Here is a 25,079-nt window from a genome sequence, read left to right on the forward strand (position 1 = left end):
AGCGGAAAGAAACTTGAAAGAGATGATATAATTACCATCCTTAATATCACGGAAATTTGTTTTGTAACGGTCCGTTTAGTATAGTAAAAGTAATTTATAAAATGAAAATTACTTATATACCCTTAATCATTAATTCTAACATGTGAACTAACAATGACTAGAGAATGATTTTGATTGGTCCAACGAGTTCACATAGTTAACGCCATTTTTTTGGTTAACAAATGATCCTCGTATGAAATGAAATTTTGAGTCACGGGTACAAGACCCTTCCGGAAATCCTGAACGTTCAGGTAGTTTTAGAGGCTGTTTGATAGTTGCTGAATGGTTTGATGCAAAATGATTAAGTTGTCATAATGATTAAGAGGCTCTCATATATAGTACAAAATGAAATATAATTGTTCGGTAATTGTTTACAATAGAATTATGGTGCTGAATGGTTAAGGGAGACACATAATACAAAATCATTCAGAGGGTTTTTGAACAATTAAGAGACCGACTTTTTTTTTTTTGTCAAACAAGATTCACCTCTTAACGATTCAGATATTGTCTCTCAATGAAGCTATTAAGAGAAAATAAACAACCCCTTAGTTTTATGTCTGATATATGTCTTAAAGTGTAATATTTGTTACGGGTTTTTATGATCATGAAATTTTTAAATGGTATATATTACAATGTTAATTTTTTTAAAGCGTGACTATTTTTTTAAAATGTATCGAGATTTTGTGACGATATCCTTGTTAAATGTGGTCGGTCTTGTGACATCAATAGTATAAGCTAAATTTAGAAAATGACATGATAACCAACCTCATCGAACCTTTTGATAGCGTACGCTTCACGGTGGCTACCAAAACCCGTCCATTATACACACATACAGACATATACATATAAGACAAAGTTATTTTCATGAGACATGTGAGATGACATTGGATGGTTTCTTTTATCTCGTTGAACCTTTACAGCAAAACACCGAACTTTCACAAGAACCGAACATCACATGGAAAACACAGCAAACCTTCACACAGTAAAAAGCCAAACCTTCGTAGAACGTCTCATGGTTCCACGTAATCTCTCTGACTCTACAGGAATATGTACATATACATATGCACACATCAAACGTTTATAGTGTATATTCAAGTCGGAGAACTTGAATTCAAACTGATTACGCTGTTTTCTAAGAGACTGATGTTGTTCGAGTTGACTCGGGAGCAAAATACGTCTTAGATAAAGTTTTATGGATCGAGTTTCTATTGGTGTTTAATTATTGTACACATGACATATGATATCATCGATATTTATTTAAAATATAATAACAGGAGATCGATATATTAAAGGGGGTGTTTGTGATTGCTTATTTGAAAAAACTTATGCTTTTCTACAAAAATCTTTATCAACTTATTATAAGTCATAATGGTCTAACTTATTCAAAAACTTCTTATTACCGGTTTGACAATGGTATAAACTGTTCACCCAAACACTCAAAAGTGTTTATTACCGGTATCACACCGAAATTAGTTAATAAGTTGTTTTTATAAGCAATATCAAACACCCCCTAAAATAATACAAGAATAACGACCCAAAACTACTTTTTTTTAATCAAATATTATTATTAATAAATAAGGAGAGTTGGTAACCAAACAACAAAGACGGTTTTCTTCTATATTGGTTGTGGTTTCATGTGTCCGTTGACCAACCTTAATCATGTATTTGACTTCCAACCAAATATTATATCATTTCCTTTAACAATTTTGATTGGTTTGTTGTATCTGATCTTGTAAAATTTGATATTTATTAACATGGGGTCTGCTAATTTTTGTTTTTTATATATTCTTTTTATTAGTTGTCTTAGGGGCCGTTTACCAAACATTTACCCGCTAAGCATATAGCGGTAAAATTCAACACTATCATTTACTTACCGGACAAGATTTTAGTCAACAGAAAACGGCTTTCTATGCAACAAATTACTCGGTAAGAGCTGACCACAGTAAGAGTTATAGCTCTCACTTACCGGGTAAGACTCTAGGTCCTTGCCTCGCTTTTACCGGGTAAGATTCATGGTCCTTTCCATGTTCATCCGATAAGGTAATGTAACTTGGTAAACGCTTACCCAAGTAAGCATTTGGTAAACGGCCCCTTACTTTAATGTTAAATGTAAAATAAATCAGTATTCTATATTACTAAAAGAGTTACGTCAACCCATATATGTAAAATGAACAAAAATGGTTTATTGAGCAATCTGTCTCGACTCGTTTTAACCCGGCTTCAAAACAAAATACAACCGAACGATTACTTGTTTGAGTGAAAATATAGTACATTTAGGTTAAAATGTATCAAAATGTAACGAAATTTGTCTTAGTTCTTATTTACTGTATCTGTTAATATAACAAACGGTTCAGTTGTTTCTGTTTCGTACTCATTTTACCTGATAAATAGGTTTTCGGTTTACGTGGCATCGATTATTTTGATGTGACGTTTCCTTGCGTAGCTAAGAATTATAATATAACTTGAATATTTCACATGTATGTCATCAGAAGTATAAGATCTAACAATTATCGATTATAATAATAGATACGACATAGAAAGACTAACGTTTGTTATTTTGACTGGGAAAACAAAATCGTCGTTATTACGTCAGATCTCGTTAAGTTTTGATGCATTTTGTCCAAAAATGTACAAAGGGTGTTTTATGACAACACTTGGAAAATACGAGGGGGTGAAGTATCATAAAGTGAAAATGCAAGGACCAGTTTTGATCGGGCCCAAGCAAATTTCATGACTCAGTTTTAGTTTATTAGCTGAACCACTCTTGAATATATGGAACCCACCAACCCCTACCCCTACTCCCTGGACCCTTGACCACTATAAATAAAAGAAACGGTGGAGCTCTAAAAACACAAAAACACACAATGGTTGCACCCATGGTCACTACTTTTCTGATGTTGTTCCTAGCCACTCGAGCCTGGGGTCAAACCACCGACGACGTGAGTTGGGCCAAACGGGTGGACACCGGTTCGCAAGTCGTCACCACGATGCAATTCTACTTCCATGATACCTTGAGTGGCAGCAATCCAAGTGCGATCAAGGTGGCTGGACCACAATCATCCGCCACCTCACCTGGTGGCGGATTCGGTCAAGTCATGATGATCGACGACCCGTTGACCGAGGGACCCGACAAGAAATCCAAGCTCATTGGACATGCCCGTGGGTTGTATGGTCAAGCGGCGCAAAACGAGCTTGGGTTGATTATGGTCTTAAATTATGGTTTCACTGATGGAATGTATAAAGATAGCTCGTTCAGTCTTTTGAGTTTGAACCCTGTTATGCAGACTGTTCGTGAGATGACAATAGTCGGTGGTACTGGACTTTTTCGACTGGCACGTGGGTATGCATTGGCTCAAACATATTGGATCGATGCTAGTACTGGCGATGCAATTGTAGGGTACAATGTTACGATTGCCACTTATATTTAAGTTAGCAATCTTTTTTTGTTGATGTTCGCTTTTAGTGTTAAGCGTATGCCAGATTCTTATTCAGATATATTTATGGTATATCAAAATGTGAAAAACGACACTACACTTTACTTCCTAATATGCGATGGATTTTGTTTAACTGTTCAATTTCATGTCATGATGAATATTATTATTACTTTCTTTGGTTCGGGTATATATATATATAGGGTTGGGTTCACGTGATACCAAAGGTTTTTCGTGAGACCCGTAAGACCAATTTATGGTCATTGATTAACTTTATAAGCTAATGATCTAATGGTCTAAAGTTGCACAGTGGCAATTTTGTGATTATTGAGAAGTCTCGTGGCGTTTATGAATATTCAGATCTGACGATTGTAGATCTAATTCAAGGTTTGAGAATTGGTCTTACGGGTCTCACAAAAAACCTTTAGTCTCACGTGATCCCAAGTCTCTCTCTCTATATATATCTATATATACATATATATATATATATAGAGAGAGAGAGAGGGGGGGGAGAGACGTTCAAATGAGAACAACTATCAAATAAGAGAACATGAAAACGGTTAATACAAAGATGTGCAGGCGACATGGCTCGTGACTTCAGCTTGCAGCCAAAGTCACTATGAAATTATGTTATCCAGTTTCTAAAATGTTTCATTCATGAAACCAATTTCATTAATAAAATCGTGTTACTCAGTTTTTAAAATGTTTTATTGACCGGACCATCTTTAGTTTCATTCATGAAATCAATTTCAGTTTTATTATGAAGTTATAGTGAGAAGCGTAAGGAAGTAATCTGAACCCTTGAACACTTTTAATCTCATTTTCACCCATGAATTGCGTTTTAGAAGCGAATTGATCATCTTGACGCATCTCATTAGTGTTGACATTCAATAATGATTGATCCAAGGGTGAAGATCTCTTCTTACACTTCTTACTGATATCTTCTTTTCTCACCGAAACTCAACCCTATAATATGAACTATTATTTTTGAACCTCTATACCATCACAATAATCACTATTTCAAATCACGTTCCTTAACGGAATTTCATACTTTAACAATTGTAACGCCATAATTTTGAAGTTACGTGCATTGCTAGTACGGACCAATTCCCTCCTATTGTTTATTGGGTTGATGACTTGTTTCTACTGGGTTTTTAGTCTATAATCAGTTCTAGTTGTGGTTGTGGTGCTTAGAGGTGGCCAAAAATGGGTCCTGGTCGAGCCCAAAACGGTTCCGGTCTTAAAATAGTGATCCCGTAACGGGTCCCGATCCAGACTCAAATACACAGTTAAGGTGTATGACCCGGTTATGAGAACCGGTCTCAGGCCAGGCCCAAACCACTCCTATGTAAAAAAAAATCAAAATTTGTTTTTTTATGTTTTATTAAAGGATACAAAAGTGTTATTATAATACACTTGAAAATGTAATTTGATCAATTAAATACACTTAAAAAAATATATTTTTTGGAAAATCAAGTGGTCTCGGGCCGGGCTCATAATCGGTCCCAAACCGGTCCCAGGCCGGGCTGATCCCAAGTCGATGCTGGTCCTAGTCTTTCACTAGTCCCGGGCCGGGTCAGGCCCATTTGGCCATCCCACTTAGTGATGGCCAAAAACCGGTTTCGGGCCGACCCGGGTCGGTCCCAAGATTTCTCATAACTGGCCATAACCGGTTCCGGCCGAAAAAGTTGAGCTCGGTCAAGCTTAATTGTAACCGGTTATGGGCTGCCGGTCCCGGTCAATAAAAAATAATTTTTTTATTTTTATTTTTTTAATGATATATACTTTTAATACATTATAAAATTTGTAATTTGCTCACTCAAATACACTTTAAAAATACGTTTTATTATAATTAAAATTACATTGTCTTACAAAATATAGCGAGAAACCGATAATTATGAACTTTTTTTGCGTTTTTTACGAATCGAGAACTTAGTATGTAAATCCCTCAATCAAGACACTTATATATAGTGTTTTGAAAGCAAAAAATTCAAAAAGGGCCAATTTTTTGAAAAATAACGGCTACATTTAAAAAAAATAGCTACGTTTTTTAAAAATCGGGCCGGACCGGTCCTTAACCGGTCCCGCAAAACACCCAAAATCCATAAACGGTCCCAGATTTCGGTCCTATAACCGGTCCCGGTCCTCCGGCGGTCCAGGGCCAGGCCGGTTTGGCAATCACTAATCCGACTGTGCTCCTGAAAGACTTTGGGCTAGTTCGTTTGGGCCTATGCTGCTGGATAACCAAACATTTGTAAATTCTGGTGGTGTCATTTTCAATCCAAACTTTGGTCATCATGTGATTAGCTATAGTTTTAATGTTAATTACAATTTTAATTGGGGAACTTTATTTCGGTATAGATGGGTTGAAACTTTGGTGATCAGATACAGTGATAAGGCCGTTACTATCCGTTTTTCCGAAGCATGTTTCGGGTCGACATTTAACTCTTCAAAAGGGTATGCGCTTTTAGTCTTTCTCGTTTTTTAAATAAAGTGCTAGATTGGCTTTATAGGACGCCTAGAATATCTAAGCATCATAATATAATACTTTACAGAACTTACATGTACAAGACCTAACTGTAAAGCATCCTATTTAAAAGTGTTATAGTAAGTTTACATGACGTTTTTGGACGTTTTAACGAGTTATCTTTGACTTTTTAAAACAAAGTGCTATATCAGTTTTTTCATAGGGCACTTTTAAGAACTGGTTTATAAACTTGAGAGGGATCCAAGTGATAGAATGCGGGCATAACAATTTGCCCTCTCTCATCCTTGCATTTCATAATATATGCAAGTTCATCCAAGCACCATGTAGAATCGACATAGTTTTCAAAGAATACAGTGACAACAATCCGTGACTCTTCAATGGCCTTCAATAGTGGATCGACGGTTTCACCCCTTGGAAGTGTTCTGTCATCCTTGTAAGTGTAGATTCTTTGTTGTACAAGAACCGAATAGAGATGATCCACAAAGGTCTTACGAGTGTCTGTTCCTCTAAAACTGAGAAAAACATCGTAATTCCATGATTCAAATGAAGACGATGGTGAAGATGCCATTGAAGAGTTGATTTGTTTAGAATTGGTACAAAAAAGTTGAAAAAGATAGATAGGTGGTTTGAGTAGATGATGGAAATGAAGGGTCCGGTTCCACCACCACCATTGTGTTAGGGTAGTTGTTTTTCCTGTTACAGCTTACGTTGTATTCTCGAGTCTTCTACGACTAAAAGTAGTTGCGAAAAGAAAAACTCGTGTTGTTAAGGCTTTTTAAAGGAAAAGAAATGAAAATGAAGGAAAATAATGTCGATTTTTTCACCTAAAACCTTCTTTTCAAATGTGGGAGGAAATCGAAGGAAAATAAAAAGTTTATAACAAATAAAAATATTTATGAAGTTACAGATTTACTCATAAATTGCAGTCTGCTGTAGAATAAAGAGTAAGCTTCAATTCTGGTCCTTAATGTTTAGTTAAAGGTCTGAAAATGAGATCTGAACTTTGATAAGTGTAGAAATCATCCTTCTGGTTCTCATTTTGCTCTGAAAGTGGTCACTAGTCACTGAACTCTCTTTATTGTCAATACATTATGCAATCTCCCAATGTTGCCTTTGATCTGTTCATTTCAATTCGCAGTGTTCTTTCATTTTATATCAGCACCGTTTATATAAGAACAACAGGGATATCAATTCTTTTCTATGGATGCTTTTCGGTACTTTTTAAGCAAATAAACTAGTACAATCTTTTGGTTCAAAGTCTGAAAAGGGGATATCATTTAAGAAAAGGGCTTTATTGTCATGAATTGTGACTGTTTCTCAGTAGAAGGACAAATTTCAAAGATTGATTCCAGGGAACAATCGAAATTGAAGGTTGAGCCTTTTTAAAAGGCTAAAATTTGACTTCACCTGACTATCTTTTCTTTCAATCAAGATGTTTCTTAACATCCATAACACGACAAGTTCTAGTAAGAAGAATCATACTTAACGACTTCCAATCAAGAAAACAAAGCATGGAGTCGTGCAAAATGCTGATTGGCTCAAAAGCCGACAAAATGCCGGTTTTTACACATCATTAATCAATTCGTGAAGTGTTGGCAAATAAGAACTCATTCATAAGTGAATAGCATCCTACTTGTTCTTAAAACTTTATTCAATAGTACATGAGGACTTCAATCACATATGAATAGCCATCTAGAAGGTCAAGAATTCACTAAAGTCATATAAAATATCTTGAAACCCAGTTTGTACTTTTGTTTGATTCCCGTTAATGGGTGGGTCTTATATTTAAGCATTATCTCAAAAGTGAGACGACATGTTCACATCCAACCACACATACTTTATCACATAACAATAATACATAGAAGACCAGACAATAAAGAAGACCAGCAAAAAAGGAACGATACAGTAACCTATTATGACCAGTATCTTCAGTTTTATTTTACTACAAAGAAGATGATCAAGATTATTTTCTCTATTAAATTGTTATTTTTTTTTTTGGGTTTTAATTCATTATGAAAAGGGTATTTTGGTACATTATTTAAAGCAACTTCAAACCAAAATCTAAATTTTCATAGAAAAACTTAGGGAATAGTATTCAAAGATGGTGGTCTCCCCACATGCACTAAAGTTTCAAACTTTTGAACTTGGGTGGTACCAAGTCTCCAAGAAAATGATGGATTTCACATACCCACTCCCTTATAATATTAGAGGGGATAATTAAATCAGAACTGTTTGTTTTGTTTATGATAACTGTGAGATTCAATTTCAATCACAAATCAAAGGTTAAATTAAGAAATTAATAATTATAATAATTTTAACTTAAAATATTAATTAAGGATATTTTAGGGATCTTATAAATATCTTCTTTCATCTCTCCGGTGAATCTTATTCGGCGAACTTATTCTGATGAATCTTATGTGAACACAAGATACCCACTGTGATACCCAGATATACATACAAGATGCACAATGTGATACCCTTTGTAAATCAATGAAAATAACGAAAATGCACAATATGATACATTTCATAAAACAAAGAAAGTATATTGTGATACACGTACAACATTGTGAACATCATCACTATGATACATTTTGATTCACAGATGTCTTTAAAATACGATGTATCTTAGATAATTGATATAATAGGTAACTAATTTTAATTAAATATTTTCTTCTAAAAAGTTTAATTAAATATTTTGATTAGTTGTCAAAAATAGAATTATTATATTACCTTTTTAGCTTATTTATATATCCTTAAATATCTCAAACGAATGGTTCACATTGGATCTCACAATTACCACAAACTAATCAGTTTTCTCTTGAATAGACCCCTAATATTATCTATCTATCTATATATATATATATATATATATATATATATAAGTAACCTTCACAGTGTTTTTGTTGTAAGTGTTCGGTTTTTTTACCTTCACAGCACTTTTCTGTGAAATTTCAAGTGTAAAAAAATGGTCTCACAGATCTCACGAAAACAGGTTGGCCTCACGTGAATCCAACCCCATATATATACATATATACATATATATATATATATATATATCATGTGAGACCAGCCTGTTTTCGTAAGACCCTGAGACCACATTTTTACACTTGAAACTTCATAGCAAAATACTGTGAATATGACTTTTTTTAACCTTCACAGTGTTTTTGCTGTAAAGTTTCAAGTGTAAAAATGTGGTCTCACGGGTCTCACGAAAACAGGTTGGTCTCACGTGAACTCTATCCTGTATATGTAAGAAAATTATGGATTGCACATACCCACTCCCTTCCTTTCATATATGTATAAATATTATACACAGAGAAAGGGGTAACTTTCATAGTGTTTTTGCTGTAAAGGTTCGGCTTGATTCTTTTTTATCTTCACAGCATTTTGCTGTAAAGTTTAAGTATAAAAAAATGGTCTCCCGGATCTCACGAAAACAGACTGATCTCACGTGAACCCAACCCTGTATATAAATAAAAATATGAATTGCACATACCTACTCCCTTCCTTTCATGTATATGTATGTATATATATATATATATATATATATATATATATATATATATAGTTTTCACGAATAACATCAAAGACACGAGTTCCGTTCTTCAAGTTTCAATCTTCTCATTCTTACGATTTCCATATTCTTGTAAACCGGAAGCTTTTACTTGATAACATCACGGCTTCTGACCCCCAAAATGAAGAGAGAAAGTAAGCTTCTGATATTATGCACCATTTTCATGGCTTTCCCATTGGTGCACAGCATTTCTGAAGGTCCAAAAGAAGTGCAACAATGGTTCAAAGAGCTGCCAATCAAGCAAGAAAAGGTCACCAAGCTACACTTCTATTTTCATGACACGACCACCGGACCAGCCCAAACCGCGCATCAAATAGCCGAATCCAACATCAGCTCGACCACGATCACCCAGTTTGGTCGAACCTTCATGTTCGACAACCCACTAACAGTCGAGCCAGATGTAAGGTCCGTGAGGATCGGTAAAGGCCAAGGGTTCTTTGGTGCGGCATCTTTTGAAGAGCCTCGGTTTCTTATGAACCTCAACTTTGTGTTCACAAGTGGGAGGTATAACGGTAGCACCCTCCAGTTTTTGGGCATGAACCCGATACTGCATCGGGTTCGTGAGATGTCTATTGTTGGTGGGACCGGTGCTTTCCGGCTAGCACGTGGGATTGCGACGGCTCAGACGTATTTTTTGAATGATACGTCGTCCATCGTGGAATATAATCTTGTTGTGGTTCATTATCGTTAAGCGGCTTGTCAACGATATGATTTTCTTCTTGATTTCTGATTTTGTTATCCGTTTTTATCATTTCATTCATCTTTTTGAAATATCTCTATTGATTTTAGTTACTTTGGCTGTTTGGCAATTGCTGAATGATTTGGTGCAGAATTATTAAGGGACCAGAATGATTAAGAGACTCTCATGATATAGTGCAAAATAAAATATAATTGTTTGGTAATTGTGTACAATAAAATTGGGGATCTTAATGGTTAAGGGAGATCCATGATACAAAATCATTTACAAGGTTTTAGAACCATTAAGAGGCAGATTTTTTTTCTCAAACAAGATTCACCTCTTAATGATTCAAATGTTGTCTCTTAATGAAACTATTAAGAGGTAAACAAATAACCCCAACTCATCATCAACAAGTAATAATTTCCAATTGCATAAAAATGGCGAACCTTGACGTTAGGTCTGAACCCGACACAAGAAAACTTGGGCCTAATAAGCCCTAGCCCGACCTCAAAACCCGATCGGGCCAACTTTTTATTCAAGGTAAGGTTAAAACCCAAAAAAGCCTCGGCCCAATCAAGCTAAGCTCTTTTCAACCCTGATTCAGCCCTCTTTTTAAGGCTTCGGGGTTGTTTAGTAGTACAGAATGATTAAGTGGTTAGAATGATTAAGAGACTCTCATGATATAATGTAAAATGAAATATAATTGTTTGATAATTGTTTACAATGAAATTAGGGCGTTGAATGATTAAGGGAAGCCCATGATGCAAAATCATTCAGAGGATTTTAGAACTATTAAGAGGCGGACTTTTTTTTTGTCAAACAAGATTCATCTCTTAATGATTCATAGATTGCCTCTTAATGGAACTATTAAGAGGTAAACAAACAACCCCTTCTTGTTTAGCCCTTCAACCTCTTTTAATATCTTTCCTAAATGCATTAAGCTTATCCACAATAACATCAATATCGATTTGGAATCATATGAGACCGTTATTTTTTTATTTATCATCCTTATCATATTAACACAAATAATTGTATATGAAAGAAAATGTATTTAAAAAATATGTTTGTTTTTTTATAAATTATATCATTATAATCGTCTTGTAAATATCTATATAAGCATTTTGACTTCTTAATGCTAAGGGGACGTTTACCAAAGGCTTTACCGGCAAACTTTAACATTATCACTTACTTACCGGGTAAGATTTTAGTCTACCAAAACGATATCGTATACAACAATTTACCCGGTAAGCATTGATCAGTGCAAGAGTTATCGCCCTCACTTACCTCACTTCGTTGATGTAATATGTATCCCAAAGTACCTATTTTCTATTTTCAAAATGGTGCAGGTTAACGAGGCCAAGTTGGCATTGCAATAAATTTGCTTAAATTCGGATTAATTTCAATATTCTATACATCATGTGTTTTTATATATTTTTATTTCAAATAAGGGATAGTTTGGTGCAGATTGATTAAGTGATCAGAATGATCAATATACTTTCATGATATAATGCAAAATGAAATATAATTGTTTGATAATTATTTACAATGAAATTAGAGCGTTGAATGGTTAAGTGAGGCACATAATACAAAATCATTCGGAGGGTTTCAGAACCATTAAGAGGCAGACTTTTTTTGGTCAAACAAGATTCACTTCTTAACGATTAAGAGACTGTCTCTTAATGAAATTATTAAGCGGTAAACAAACAACCCCTAAGTTTATCAAAAACACGTTTGATATTATGATAATTTTGAGTGACGAAGTCTTTTCATTCTTCAGTAACAAGGATGGGGAATCTCCAACAACTGCTATAAAGAAGTATTTGCAGACGGTGGTGGGAGGCGGGTGGAGGGTAGGTGTGGTGAACTGGGGATGAGGGAGACGACAGGGGCTCTTTTTTTAGGGGGGCGGAAGGGAGTTGGATATGGGGGCGACCGAAAGCTTGGAAGGGATGAGGGTTGATTAATTTAGATTGTATTGTTTTTATAAATGTAATCTAAACTTGTATCTATGCAATTTGAACTTGTAACAACAAATTTTTTTATTACCTGGATATTCAACCTGCTATGCAAGCCGACTAATCTCAAGGCAACCACCTGCTTTGCAGATAGCCCGGAGTCACCGCATTTGAACCTCCAGGGCCACAAGGGGATTTTTATTCCTCCTTGGATTTGGATTTGAACCTGGGACCTCCTGCTACTTTTGACTTTTGGAGCCAAGCTCAAACCAATCAAGCACCACCCTTATGGTTAAATTTTTTTAATAATAAATAGGTAAAATGACCAAGTTACCCTCACATGCTTATTTGCTTAGTTCATGGGATACTTAACAATCATTAGGGTCGAGGACTAATTTCCAAACAAAATGAAAACTACACAAGAAGAATTTGAAAATTTTAAAATAAAGGGATCAAAACTGAAGTTTTCACCAAACATTAGGGACGATTTTTGGAAAGAAAATAAATTCAATTGGTTATATTTGGGACAAGTGTGACGTGGCAATATAAAATTGGCAGAAAACATACTTCCAGTTCGAGGGAATCGTCTTCATTTGTACTTCTCCTGAACCCTAACCGGCGACGATTGCCGGAACTAAAACCTCCCACCACCGGTCATTACATAACTACGAAACGAGCAAACGAACAAAAACCTAGATGAAGTTTACAAGGAACGGGAAAACACCGCTCGGTTCCTAACATGGTGTCTTTCCTTTGCAATGCCCTCTCTCAAACCCACCAACTACAATCAAATTCAACGTTCTTGTGTGATTCAATCGCTACTCAAATTATGTTCTGAAGGACTGCTCACGGAAGCAGTGAAATCCCTTAACAATTTAGCAAGTAAAGGCCTGCGATTGGACACGAGATCTCTAGCTTTTCTCTTGCAAGCGTGTTCGAAATACAGATCGCTTAAAGAAGGAAAATGGGTTCATGTGCATATGAATTATACGGGTAGGAAAAGACCCGGTACGTTCTTGTCGAATCAATTGATTTATATGTATTCGGAATGTGGGGACTGGGTTGGTGCACGGAGGGTGTTTGATAAAATGTCCCTTAGAAATTTGTATTCTTGGAACAACATGCTTTCTGGGTATGCTAAGTTAAGGATGATGAAGCCAGCTCGGAGCTTGTTTGATCAAATGCAAGAGAAAGATGTCGTTTCTTGGAATACAATGGTTATCGGTTATGCACAAGATGGGAACTGTGGTGAAGCATTGAAGTTATATAAAGAGTTGACGATGTTGAACATCAGGTTAAATGAATTCAGTTTTTCTGGAGTTTTGACCGTTTGTGTGAAAACAAAAGAATTGGGACTCACAAGACAAGTTCATTGTCAGGTGTTTGGTATTGGTTTCTTGTCGAACTTGGTACTTTGTAGTTCGATGATCGATTGTTATGCAAAATGTGGGGAGATGAGTGATGCTAGAAAGTTGTTTGATGAAATGCCTAAAAGGGATGTTCTTGCTTGGACCACTATGGTTTCGGGATATGCAAAATGGGGCGACATGGAATTGGCCAGGGGGTTGTTTGATGACATGCCAGAAAAGAATCCCGTATCTTGGACTTCACTAATTTCTGGCTATTCAAGAAACTCATCTGGCCATGAGGCCCTCGAGTTGTTCACAGATATGATGGCTCGTGGGGTTAAACCAAATCAGTTCACTTTCAGCAGTGCTTTATGTGCTTGTGCTAGCGTTGCTTCAATCAAGAACGGTAAGCAAATCCATGCATTTTTAATTAGAACATGTTTCACACCAAACGCTATAGTAGTTAGCTCTCTCATCGACATGTATTCTAAGTGCGGAGATCTTGGACTTGGGCTGCTAGTTTTCAAACTTATGGGAAGTAAGCATCATGACACAATACTATGGAACACCATGATATCTGCCATGGCTCAACATGGCCATGGAGAAGCAGCAATTGAGCTGTTCTCCAACATGGTGAGAGCAAAAGTAAAACCAGATAGGATTACATTCGTTATAATTCTAAATGCATGTAGTCATTCGGGACTTGTGCAGGAGGGGCGACACTTCTTCAACACGCTGATGCATGAACATAATATTGTTCCTGATCACGAACATTATGCATGCTTAATTGATCTTTTGGGGAGAGCAGGATGTTTTGATGAAATGGTAAATGAGCTGAAAAAGATGCCATTTAAACCTGATGCTCGTGTCTGGAAAGCATTACTAGGGGTTTGTAGGATTCATGGAAACATAGAATTAGGAAGAAAAGTTGCTCAACGTTTTATTGAGTTGGAACCTCGATCTTCTGTAGGGTATGTGTTGCTTGCAGGTATATATGCAGCATCCGGGAGATGGGAATCTGTGGCAAAAGTGAGAAAGATTATGAACAAAAGAGATGTGAGGAAAGAACGAGGTGTTAGTTGGTTAGAAAACGAGAACAAGTTGCATTCTTTCATGGTATCAGACAAGTCTCACACTTCAAATGACGAAATTGAGTCGGTTTTGGAGATTTTAGCGACTCAAATGGAAGATGATGATGACTCCTTTCCTGATTCTTGAAGGTAATGTTTCTTAAACCCTTCTTTTAGATATGAAGAATGAGATTAATTGAATATATTTTTATCTATTAATTACAGATTGATTCAAAAGAAAATTTTGGGATAAGTTCATAGATAGGTAGCCTGCCCCGAGTTCGTGGTGCTTTCTTTTTGTTTATTATAAACGGTGCCACCCCTTTTTCTTCTATGTACTGTTGAAATCTTCATGAGATATTGTCAGAACGCTAGCAATGACTGTGGACATAAGGAAACTGTTAAACCGCATAAATACCATGTTTGATTTTTTGTTTCCTACAAGTATACAACTATTATTGTGCGTGCGTGTGTGTGACTGATGATCCTAACAGTAGGAGTAAAGAATGGTCTGCGTATATCTAACCCTGCTCCCTATGGAACTTTTTTTTTGAAGTATTAATATACGGCAAATAGAACAAATAAACCCACACACCCTCCTCACCTTTGGTTAGGTTTGAACCCATGACCAGGAGCCAGGAGGCTAAGGACTCACATACCGCTAGGCCAAGGCCCTTTGGTTACTCCCTATGGAACTTATTGGGTTTGTTTGTTTGGTTTTTTAAGTAGGCGGGTGAGCGCCCATGGGTATCCATGATTTGGTTGGCTGGTTCTTCACATGTGAATGGTGGTCCGAAGATAGATGTGTCAAGTAATCACATAAATAAGGAAATGGTGCAAGTGAATAAGTGCTTATCAGGGCTAGGTACGCTAAAAAGACACGAATGTACAAGTCTACTTAAAGATTGTTGGGATAAGTTTATAGATGAATAGCCTTCCCATTTTCGTGCTAAATAGCTCTTTCTGTGTTTGCCTGTAGGAATATATTTTCATGTAAAAACAAAATCCCTGCACGCACTTTGGCGCACCCTGCTTGCATATCCATGAAAGACCCAAGTAGGCATAGTCATGAAACAACCTCTCTACCCCTTGAGATAAAGGCAGGCAAGGTCTGCATGCATCCTACACGTCTGGACCCTCGCTCTATGTGGGATTTACCGGGCTTGTTTGGTTTGGTTTGATTTGGTTTTACTTTAGTAGGCATAGACAGGTCAAGATCCTATGAGTAACCATGACACACACCTCAAAGCACCCTTCTTGCATATGATACAAGATTCGGGTAGGCATAGACGGATCAAGATCCTATGAGTAACCACGATCACGCAAGAGGGAAAAGATGTGTTTATTAGTTTCGATTGTTTGTAACTGAACAGTTTCAAAAATAGATCTCGCAAGTAATCATATAAATAAGGAATAAAGTTCGTAAAAGAGCGAGGCGCTACTAAAAAGACTCGAATGCATAAGTATACTTTTAAGAGTTCATATGAAAAAGACAATAAGGTGCTTTCTGGTTCACACAGTTTTTTTGTAATGAATGAAATTTGTCGAAAAATTTGAAATCGCAATAAAATTTAATTAGGTTTGACCAAGTATTTGGCTTAACGATGAAGATCATAAAAATCCCCATTTAGAGCCACTTAATTGGCTGCCTAGGTGTTATGCATACCCACTGTTTTGATTAGCAACTAAGTGCTAAATGAAGTGATAATTGCTTTATAGACTCACGGGCCGTTTATCAAATGCTTACCAGGTAAGTGCTTATCGACAAAGACTCACCATCCTCACTTATTTTATCGGGTAACATTCTCGGTCATCGAAATGGATTGTTGGCAAGCGTCTCTCACCCGGTAAGCGCTTATCGACAAAGAGTCACCATCCTCACTTATTTTATCAGGTAACATTCTCGGTCATCGAAATGGATTGTTGGCAAGCGTCTCTTACCCGGTAAGCGCTAACCGGATAAGAGTCTTCTCCCTCACATACCGGGTAAGATTCTCAATCCTGGCTATGCCTCCTACCGTGTAAGTTTCTCTGTACTTGCTATGCTCACTCGGTAATGTAAGTGACACCAGGTAAGCGTTTGGTAAACAACTCCTTAGTTTTGTGTATCCGACGTTGCTAGGTCGGTGTTGTGTTCCCGTTTAATTCTTATTTCAGTGAAGGGGTTTGGCCTCGGATTGCCATGTAGGTCCCAAATCACTTCTGGAGAGGGTAAAATGTACACAACATTTATTACATCCAAAGAGTGGTTTGTTAGTCGTTCACAGAGGGTGTGTTTGGTGCACATACATTATTGGACAGGACAAGTGGACAAAACTTAGGTAAGCATGTGAAAGAATTACGGAAGGTTTTAGGGTTTTAATCTGACATGAGTAGTTTAGTAATTTATCAATCTTGTCTTATTTTCCTAATGATTTTTCCACCCATTTTGACGATACAAAAAATATACTTTGGTCCCACTCGACACTCATCATGTCTTGTCCTGACCTAAATATAGCATCAAATATGAGTTAACAAGTTTTTGTTTTGTTATGTCGGATTTAACACCGACCAAGATTATGAGTGCTGTCATCTAATTAAATCTTGGGTAACTTGGAAGAACGAGTATTCAAAGGACCATTGGACTTTTTATTTAAATACTGGAAACGAGTGTACTAACAACTTTGAAAACCAAAGAACATATCTTGACCCTCCATTTAGGGGTTGTTTATTTACCTCTTAATAGTTTCAATAAGAAGCAGATTCTGAATCGTTAAGAGGTGAATCTTGTTTGGCAAAAAAAAAAAAGTATGTCTATTAATGGTTCTAAAACCCTCTGAATGATTGTGTATTTGGGTTTCCCTTAACTATTAAGCCCCCTAATTTTTCATTGTAAACAATTACCAAATAATTATATTTCTTTTTGCATTATATTATGAAAGTCTTTAAATCATTTTAATCACTTAATCATTCTGCACCGAACCATTTAGCAATTGTCAAACAGCTCATTAATTTAATAAAAAATGAGATTGATGATCACAATAAAATAACAAATCATAAATTGATGATATTTTTTAATTAATAGCAGGTAATTTCATTACATATTTTTTCAAATTACAATTTAAGAAAACATTACGTTTAAAACTAATATTAAAAAGTTGTAATAAAACTTTAAATCAAACAAATTATATTAAAAAAACGAGTATTTTATTTATTTAATTCGGAAAAAAAAAAAAAAAAACAAGCCAACACTTTAGATGAGTTTCATATTGTCAGGAAATTCTCTCTTCTTGATACATGTTAATATTGTTATTACGTCTAGAATAATACCATGTGAATCAATATTGTGTTGTTTACATTCACATGTGAATAAATGTGATTGAACAAATTCACAAATTGTTTGCATATAAAGAATGACATAATTACAATTTTATGTATGATATTCACATATGAACACAACTTATTTTTTTGTTTTATTTTCTAATGATTAAGTTTATAGAGTTGGTTTCAAATACAACTCATTGTATTTGTACAACCAATGCAACTCAATAAATTAAAATATTTATAGAAATGATGAGAATTCATTTATTATGATTTAAAAATTTATGAAAGATGAATACAGTTCATTAATTATGATTAATACTTTATATTAGGAAACAATCAAAACTTCTATGAAATTACATATTCATCAAATTAAATGAACGGTTGAAATTGAGTTGTATAATAACCCACCTCTCACCTTATATTCATCAGTTAGTTTTTTATTGACCAAATCTCCTATTACTTTGGGAATTTGACATATTCCCCAATTGCCAACCATACATTTGAAAGCAATTAGAATTCATCTCCCAACCAATAATCCAATTTCAACCCCAACCTACAAAACAGAACTTCAACATCCACATTCCCTTGATCATATCATTATTCATATAATTAACAATTTTAAAATATATATAAATAAATAGATTGTAAATTACACCATTTGGGTTATAAAATGTATCATCTGTATGAACCAAATGGTTTTCATCCTCCTGTGGTTCTAGTAATGGGAGCTCAGTGGTCTAAACAAATCCAACGACGAAAAGCCGTCATTGCCGAGAAGAAACAATTACGGCAGCTCCAAGAACGATGCGGGTGCGAGTACCCCGGAAGCGACTGGCATCCGGCTGATCGGAAAAATTGGATGTCGGGCCTTGATCCGGAGAAAGTTCAGGTCAACAAGATCGTGTGGCCGGGGACTCACAATTCGGCCACCGACAAGATCGGGATCAAGATCATTACCCGCCCTTTCGCTCAATGCCAATATATATCAGTTTACCAACAGCTCGTACTCGGGGCTCGTGTCCTTGATATTCGGGTTGAGGAGAACGGGAATGTTTGTCATGGGATCTTGACCACGTACGGTGTTGATGTTGTTATAGAAGACGTCAAGAAGTTTATAGCGGAAACGAAGTCGGAAATCGTTATTCTCGAGATCCGGACCGAGTTCGGCCGCAAGGATCCACCAGCGTTCGAGAAATACTTGCAGGAACGGCTTGGAGAGTTGTTGATCCATCAAGATGATGATGTCTTTGAGAAAACAATAGCAGAAATCTTACCAAGAAGGATCATATGCGTTTGGAAGGCCCACGGATCATCGGAGGCAAAAGCGGGTAGCCCGCTTTGGAATTCAGGTCACTTGAAAGATAACTGGATCAATACCGACTTACCAGCTACAAAATTCGAGAGTAACCTAAAGTATCTGAGTAAGCAACCACCTGTTACTTCCCGGAAATATTTTTACAGGGTGGAGAATACCGTCACACCACAAGCAGATAACCCCGTGGTGTGCGTGAAGGCAGTTTCGGACCGGATTCACGGCTACGGAAGATTGTTTATCGCACAATGCTTTTCACAGAATTGTGACAATAAATTGCAGATATTTTCGATAGATTTCATAGATGAAGATTTTGTGGATGCTTGTGTTGGGCTTACCAAGGCAAGAATAGAAGGGAGGGCTTGAAAACCCGAGTCTTTTTGGTTCAATGACCTTCGGACAGGTTACAGGTTCTTTTTAAATCTATGATCTTACAGGTTTCGAGAATGCCATTGCTTAGATACCTATCAGAAGATCACGGATTTAAAAACACTTATCATGAGGTTATTTAGGTAAATAACCATTGAAAACTAGGTCCTTTGGTTAAGTGACCTTCTGACAGGGCCTTTTTTTCAAAGTCATGACCTTCGGGGACATGTTCTTTCAAACCCATGACCTTCTGACAAGTTTTTTTTTTCAAAATCATGTTTAGATATATAACCTTAAACGAGATTTTAATTAAATCCATGACCTATCTAACGAGTGTGAAACCGTGTTCCTTTTAATAAATATGAAGCTCATGAATTTAATTAAATTTTCATTTAAGGTTATATACCTAAATGACCCATTTTGAGAATGCCACTGCTTAACAGAAGAATATCTAGAAACCTGTCAGAAAGTCATTGATTTAAAAAACATTTGTCGGAAGGTCATTTAGCTAAACAACCCTTGAAAGAGAACTAAAAGATGACCAGAATACCGATGGCGAAGTCTGCGAAAAATCTAAAGCATCGGTGGGATCAACCATAACCAATGATTCAGGCTACCGGATGGTGTAAATGGTCAGAAAAGCTACCAGTTTTTCCTTCAGAAACATGGCAGCTGTTGCAAGATAAGCTAATATGGAAAGCAAAATGATGAAAATTCTTTCTGATGTATATATTAATCAAGAAAAAGTTGATATATGTAAGAAGATGATCGAAACAGGGGTCAAATGTTATGCATGATTTTTTGAGGTATGTGTAGAAACCTTTTCTGGGAAGAATTCTTTTCTCAAAGCATCCTCCAACTGCTGGAATATTGACGAAAGTAACCCTGCAAACAAAAGATGAACGGTTTTCATCAACCAAAACCGTTAAAAAAGGACTGGAAATATTTAAAAGGTTTATTAAAACAAGCTCGTAATGGTTATTTCAGGGGCTGTTTGTTCCCCACTTAAAAGGGTCTGAATGGGCTTGACATCTGAATCACTTGGAGGCATGTGTCTTTAGAAATTTGTCCGAATGCTTCTTAATGGATGAAACGCAAAGTCCACACGAGTTTTGATTCTTTTTGGACAAAATCACCCCTAACAAACTACCCCCTCCATCCAAAGATATGTCCACGATGAAAAAGACAGTTTTAGAAATGTGTAGGTAGTACACTTTTGAATTAACTAAATGACAATTTTACCATTAATAATAGAGATTAATGAATTTCTCTACCTTATAATTACAGGTAGAATTGGAAAATAGACACTTCGGGGCCGTTTACCAAGCGCTTACCGGATAAGTGCTTATTGGCATGAGACATCAACCTCACTTACCTTATCATGTAACATTCTTGGTCATCAAATGGATTGTTGGAAAGCGTCTTAAACCTCGTAAGCGCTTACCGCCTTTTCCCTCACTTGCCGGGTAAGACTCTTGGTCCTTGCTATGCCTCTTACCGGGTAAGATTATCGGTTGTTTCCATGCTCAATCGGTAAGGTAAGTGATACCAGTAAGTGCTTACCGATAAGTGTTTAGTAAACGACCCCTAACCTTTGATATAAAGCACTTATTTCGGGACAAACTAAAATACAAATGTGTCAGTATTATAATTTCTCTTTTGAGTAAAGAAAAAAGTAGAGACCTCCAATATACATGCTAGCACCATATGACTAAACCATGAGGCACTTCCATTACATTTATGTAAGGTTTACATATTAAGCTCACGGATAACAAGTTCTCAAACTTCAGGCCTACTTCTTGCTTTCTCTTCTCCTTCATATAACACGGGCTTGTTTGCACTGAAAAATAAAGATTTTGGGTATGTTTTTTCGCCTTTTTTCATGGTTATATATTTCATGTTTGTTAGGCAACTGTGGGAGGTAAATATTATTATTTCAAGTATCTAAATAATACATAATTCAAGAATGAGGGAAAACCTGGCAAAGAGCTTTCTCCCGGTTTCAAAGATCCTCTAACCAAAAGAGTGCCAGGAATCTGCTCAAAGACCTATAAAAGAAGGCAAAAAACATAACCACAAGCTTGTTCTTGCAACATACGACAATACAACTCGTAATTAATGAATAATACTCCCTCCGTTCAAAATAAGTACCCATGATTCTATTTTAGTTGTCTCAAAATAAGCGTCTACTTTCAAAAGTAAGTACCTACCTTCCAATTTTAACTTTAGCTATGAGACGGAGAAATTCATCGCTCCCTCTATTATTAAGGGTAAAATTGTCATTTAGTTAATAAAAAAGTGTAATAATTATACATTTCTAAAATCGTGTGCCTTTTCGTTGTGGACATTTTTTGGGACAGAAGGATCAGTATACTTACTGTTACGCGGATATGCAAATCATCTGAAGTGGAACTCAAACAAAGTGAACCACTAGATTCATCATCCCACTCGGTTTCCTTCAAAGTGCTAGAGTTGTTCTTCAGGATTTCTTTGCAGTGAGACATGGTTGCGCGTATCTGATTTCCATCGCGTTATTGTGTCAAATATATATATATATATATATATATATATAGAGAGAGAGAGAGAGAGATCTGGAGATAAGATAGATGGGGTTTCAATAAGAATAACAGTGTAAAACTACATGTAATTGAACATACATCAACATGGAATGAGGCAGCATTTGATTTACAAGATGCGCCACTCGCTTGGAAGAAGGATTCAACTGATTGGAGAACATGAAATGCACTGAACTGACGTTGGATTCCCTGAAGTAGAGAAAAGTATATGTTATTATTAATTCCAAAATTATTATTCAATAAAAATACAATATAACTACATACTATATGATAATAAAATTGATTAGCTATATATATTTGCATTCTGATATGATCATATCCATATTCACATCTGGTACAGTGGATACGAATATGAATAGCTTAAACTGAATACGGTTTTGAGTGGATATGCGGATTCTTGGATATCCATACAGAACCCTATTTTATTAGACTCTATACGTGCATAGTTAGAACAAGTAAGAACATACAGAAGTACGTAAAAATAAAGGGTTGGTGCATTTTAGAAAAGATATATTGACCTCAAGCATGAAAGTTAGGACATTCTTCGATGCCAAGTGAGATGATATTATCTTCTTGGTGGGAGGAACAAAAGACCATGCAATCCCCCACCGACATGTTTGACCTTGAACGAATTCGGTTGTCTTAACAACGGTAACTCCCACCTCTCGAAGTTTTGCTATCAAACTTTTCAAACTAGATTTCTTTCCAACCATTGAAGTGTACCACCTATAATACACACAAAAGTAGAAAATAACAAAATTTTCAAAAAATTTCAACTGGAAGCATTAGCTGGATTAAGAAAATAATATTCTGAAAAGTGTAGTACCTGAAGGACTGTTTAAGTTGAACGCTATCTTGAATAATCCGACAGATAAAGGCTTGTTCTCCTCCAGGGCAAACCATCTCCGCTGGGGTCCCACCACAAGAGGTGTTTGGATTAAGCCCCGATTCCTCCATTGTCTCAAAGAAAGGAGGATTACACATACAAAAGTCAAATTTCTCACCAGCTTTGACAACACCTAGAAGTATGGGAGGCCCATGGTAGTTTTTCTTCTCACCAGAACACAAGTCAACCGAGGATGAAGTTGAAAGCTCTGTATTTCTGCTCATACCCATACAACTTTCACCATTTTTTGTGTTTTGATCACTCAACTTCTCGTCAAAGTCAACTTTTCGAATCTCAATTAATTCAGAAATTTGTGGGTTGTTCTTAACATTCCTCTCGGCCCATTCTAGTGCTACATCTGTCACATCTGTTATTAGTTAAGAAACATTTGCAGCTATTAGAATTTCTATAACACGTTCAAGATTCTGACTGTTCGAATTCAGAAAAGAACCTAAAGTTACAAGAAATCAAAAAGTCAAGTACCTGTTCCAACGAAGCTCCAACCAAGAAGGGAAGCACCAAGGAGAGGGTAAATGCAATTAGCCCCAGTGCCAATATCAACTCCTTTTACAACATCCTTTTCTCTAGGAATGGTGTCTGATGATAAAAGGTCTTCTATCCAATGTATATAGTTAGATCTGTTGGGTACTGTGGGGCAGAGCTGTCCATCAGGGATCCACCTACATTTATAAGTTCAGATCATATCATTTGGCAATCTAACTACTTACAGCAGAACCATAGTAGTCATATACTCATATCTCACCTAGGTTTCTTAATTTGTATTGTTTATTGTCAATTTGATGTGTTATTGATTTTTCACAAAAGGTTAACAGTCCAGAAAGGAAAAAAAAAAGCAAAGGGCTATGAGTTTAAAAGCCAAAATGTATCTCCCTGTTGTTCTGGGATGATGGACTTGTACCTTCAACTAATCGTAGTTTTTTCCCCAATGGGTGTGTAACACAAGAATCTCCATATTATAAAGCTCTTTATCTTTCAAGATTATAAAAACTAACAACACTATTGGGCCCGAGGCGAGAAGGGTGTTCTTTATATCATTGCAGACTGCATAATCCCATTTAGCAAAAATAAAACTACTTATACAGAGTGCCTACAACAACAAATGTAGTACATTTCAGTACTTCCTCCATTAGAATTAGTATTTCTTGAATTATTGTTATTCTCTTTTCACATTCTTATTAACTAATACAAAGCAACCATTTTTTTTTTAAATTTACTTGAATCTAAAAAATGTTAATGCACAACTACGATAAATTAAAACTCGCTTCATTCAAAGTTGCAAATTCTGAGTTTAAAGAATTTGGCTACTAATCAAAAGTCTATAATAACCATCAATAAGAACAAGAAATGTTTTTGTATACCCGAATCGTATGGTGATGATGTAAATACTTAAACTATTTGTAGTGAAATCAAACATAATTATCGATATTTTCTAAAATTATATCTAATTCATGTCGAAATCGAGGTTAAACTCTGCAATCATCAACCACAAAATCCATACGAAATCCCCAATTCACAAAATTCCCACTAATACGAACATTGCAAAAACACATACATAAGCACAAATACGATAATAACATACCAGGTGAGGGAGTGGTCATGGAGTAGCAAAACCCTAGTGAGTTCACGAGTTGCATTGAAGTCTTTCCAGTCAATCCTTGGCTTACCTTCTCGAGAGTAGAAAACGTAAGATTGAAATGAAGGATAGAGAGACGCCAAAAGACCAAAGTCCGGCGGGTTGTCGGAGTATTTATTCCGGGGATGTATGCTCCTTTTCTCCTCCCCCCTCCTCCTCTTCTTCCCCATTTCGGTTGCTCCTTCTGTTGCCTTCCGATTCCGATTACGATTAATAGTCATTTTGGGCCCAACTACCCCTTTTCAAACAAGGCCCATATCTCTTTAAATTATCTATACTATATTATAAACCATTTGGCTAAAACTCTTAAAAACTCTTAAAAACTCTTAAACTCGTTCATCCTTATCCGATTTCATCCCATATCTGAATTCGTGTAATTAACTGCAAATAAACA

General features: G+C 36.1%; 5 protein-coding genes across 7 annotated transcripts; 4 read left to right on the forward strand and 1 right to left on the reverse strand.

Moving 5' to 3' along the window:
- The first annotated feature begins 2,896 nt into the window (after window positions 1-2,896).
- On the forward strand, window positions 2,897-3,614 carry LOC112525883 (dirigent protein 23-like). The gene has a single exon (XM_025136198.1). It carries the CDS (start codon window positions 2,904-2,906, stop codon window positions 3,465-3,467), a length of 564 nt encoding a protein of 187 aa, XP_024991966.1. The 5' UTR covers window positions 2,897-2,903; the 3' UTR covers window positions 3,468-3,614.
- A 5,925-nt stretch (window positions 3,615-9,539) lies between these two features.
- LOC112525580 (dirigent protein 22-like) lies at window positions 9,540-10,346 on the forward strand. The gene has a single exon (XM_025135764.1). The coding sequence runs from the start codon at window positions 9,654-9,656 to the stop codon at window positions 10,221-10,223; it is 570 nt and encodes a 189-aa protein (XP_024991532.1). The 5' UTR covers window positions 9,540-9,653; the 3' UTR covers window positions 10,224-10,346.
- A 2,433-nt stretch (window positions 10,347-12,779) lies between these two features.
- On the forward strand, window positions 12,780-16,713 carry LOC112525653 (pentatricopeptide repeat-containing protein At2g21090). 2 transcript variants are annotated; one of them, XM_025135871.1, is made up of 2 exons: window positions 12,780-14,735; window positions 16,336-16,713. In XM_025135871.1, the coding sequence occupies exon 1, from the start codon at window positions 12,925-12,927 to the stop codon at window positions 14,731-14,733; it is 1,809 nt and encodes a 602-aa protein (XP_024991639.1). In that variant the 5' UTR covers window positions 12,780-12,924; the 3' UTR covers window positions 14,734-14,735; window positions 16,336-16,713. The 2 variants fall into 2 exon arrangements, with proteins under 2 accessions (XP_024991639.1, XP_024991638.1); XM_025135870.1 differs by lacking the exon at window positions 16,336-16,713 and adding an exon at window positions 14,811-15,050.
- A 1,833-nt stretch (window positions 16,714-18,546) lies between these two features.
- LOC112525713 lies at window positions 18,547-19,999 on the forward strand. The gene has a single exon (XM_025135951.1). The coding sequence runs from the start codon at window positions 18,559-18,561 to the stop codon at window positions 19,564-19,566; it is 1,008 nt and encodes a 335-aa protein (XP_024991719.1). The 5' UTR covers window positions 18,547-18,558; the 3' UTR covers window positions 19,567-19,999.
- A 275-nt stretch (window positions 20,000-20,274) lies between these two features.
- Window positions 20,275-24,887, reverse strand: LOC112525712 (U6 small nuclear RNA (adenine-(43)-N(6))-methyltransferase). 2 transcript variants are annotated; one of them, XM_025135950.1, is made up of 9 exons: window positions 24,632-24,887; window positions 23,515-23,711; window positions 23,150-23,398; window positions 22,972-23,053; window positions 22,664-22,871; window positions 22,227-22,334; window positions 21,948-22,085; window positions 21,548-21,617; window positions 20,275-20,454 (listed from the first exon to the last, which is right to left on the reverse strand). In XM_025135950.1, the coding sequence occupies exons 1-9, from the start codon at window positions 24,853-24,855 to the stop codon at window positions 20,357-20,359; spliced, it is 1,374 nt and encodes a 457-aa protein (XP_024991718.1). In that variant the 5' UTR covers window positions 24,856-24,887; the 3' UTR covers window positions 20,275-20,356. The 2 variants fall into 2 exon arrangements, with proteins under 2 accessions (XP_024991718.1, XP_024991717.1); XM_025135949.1 differs by having other exon boundaries at window positions 22,972-23,398.
- Between the last annotated feature and the right edge of the window lie 192 nt (window positions 24,888-25,079).

This window comes from Cynara cardunculus (genome assembly GCF_001531365.2).
Source record: "Cynara cardunculus var. scolymus isolate 2C chromosome LG 13, CcrdV1, whole genome shotgun sequence".
Classification (NCBI taxonomy): Eukaryota; Viridiplantae; Streptophyta; class Magnoliopsida; order Asterales; family Asteraceae; genus Cynara; species Cynara cardunculus.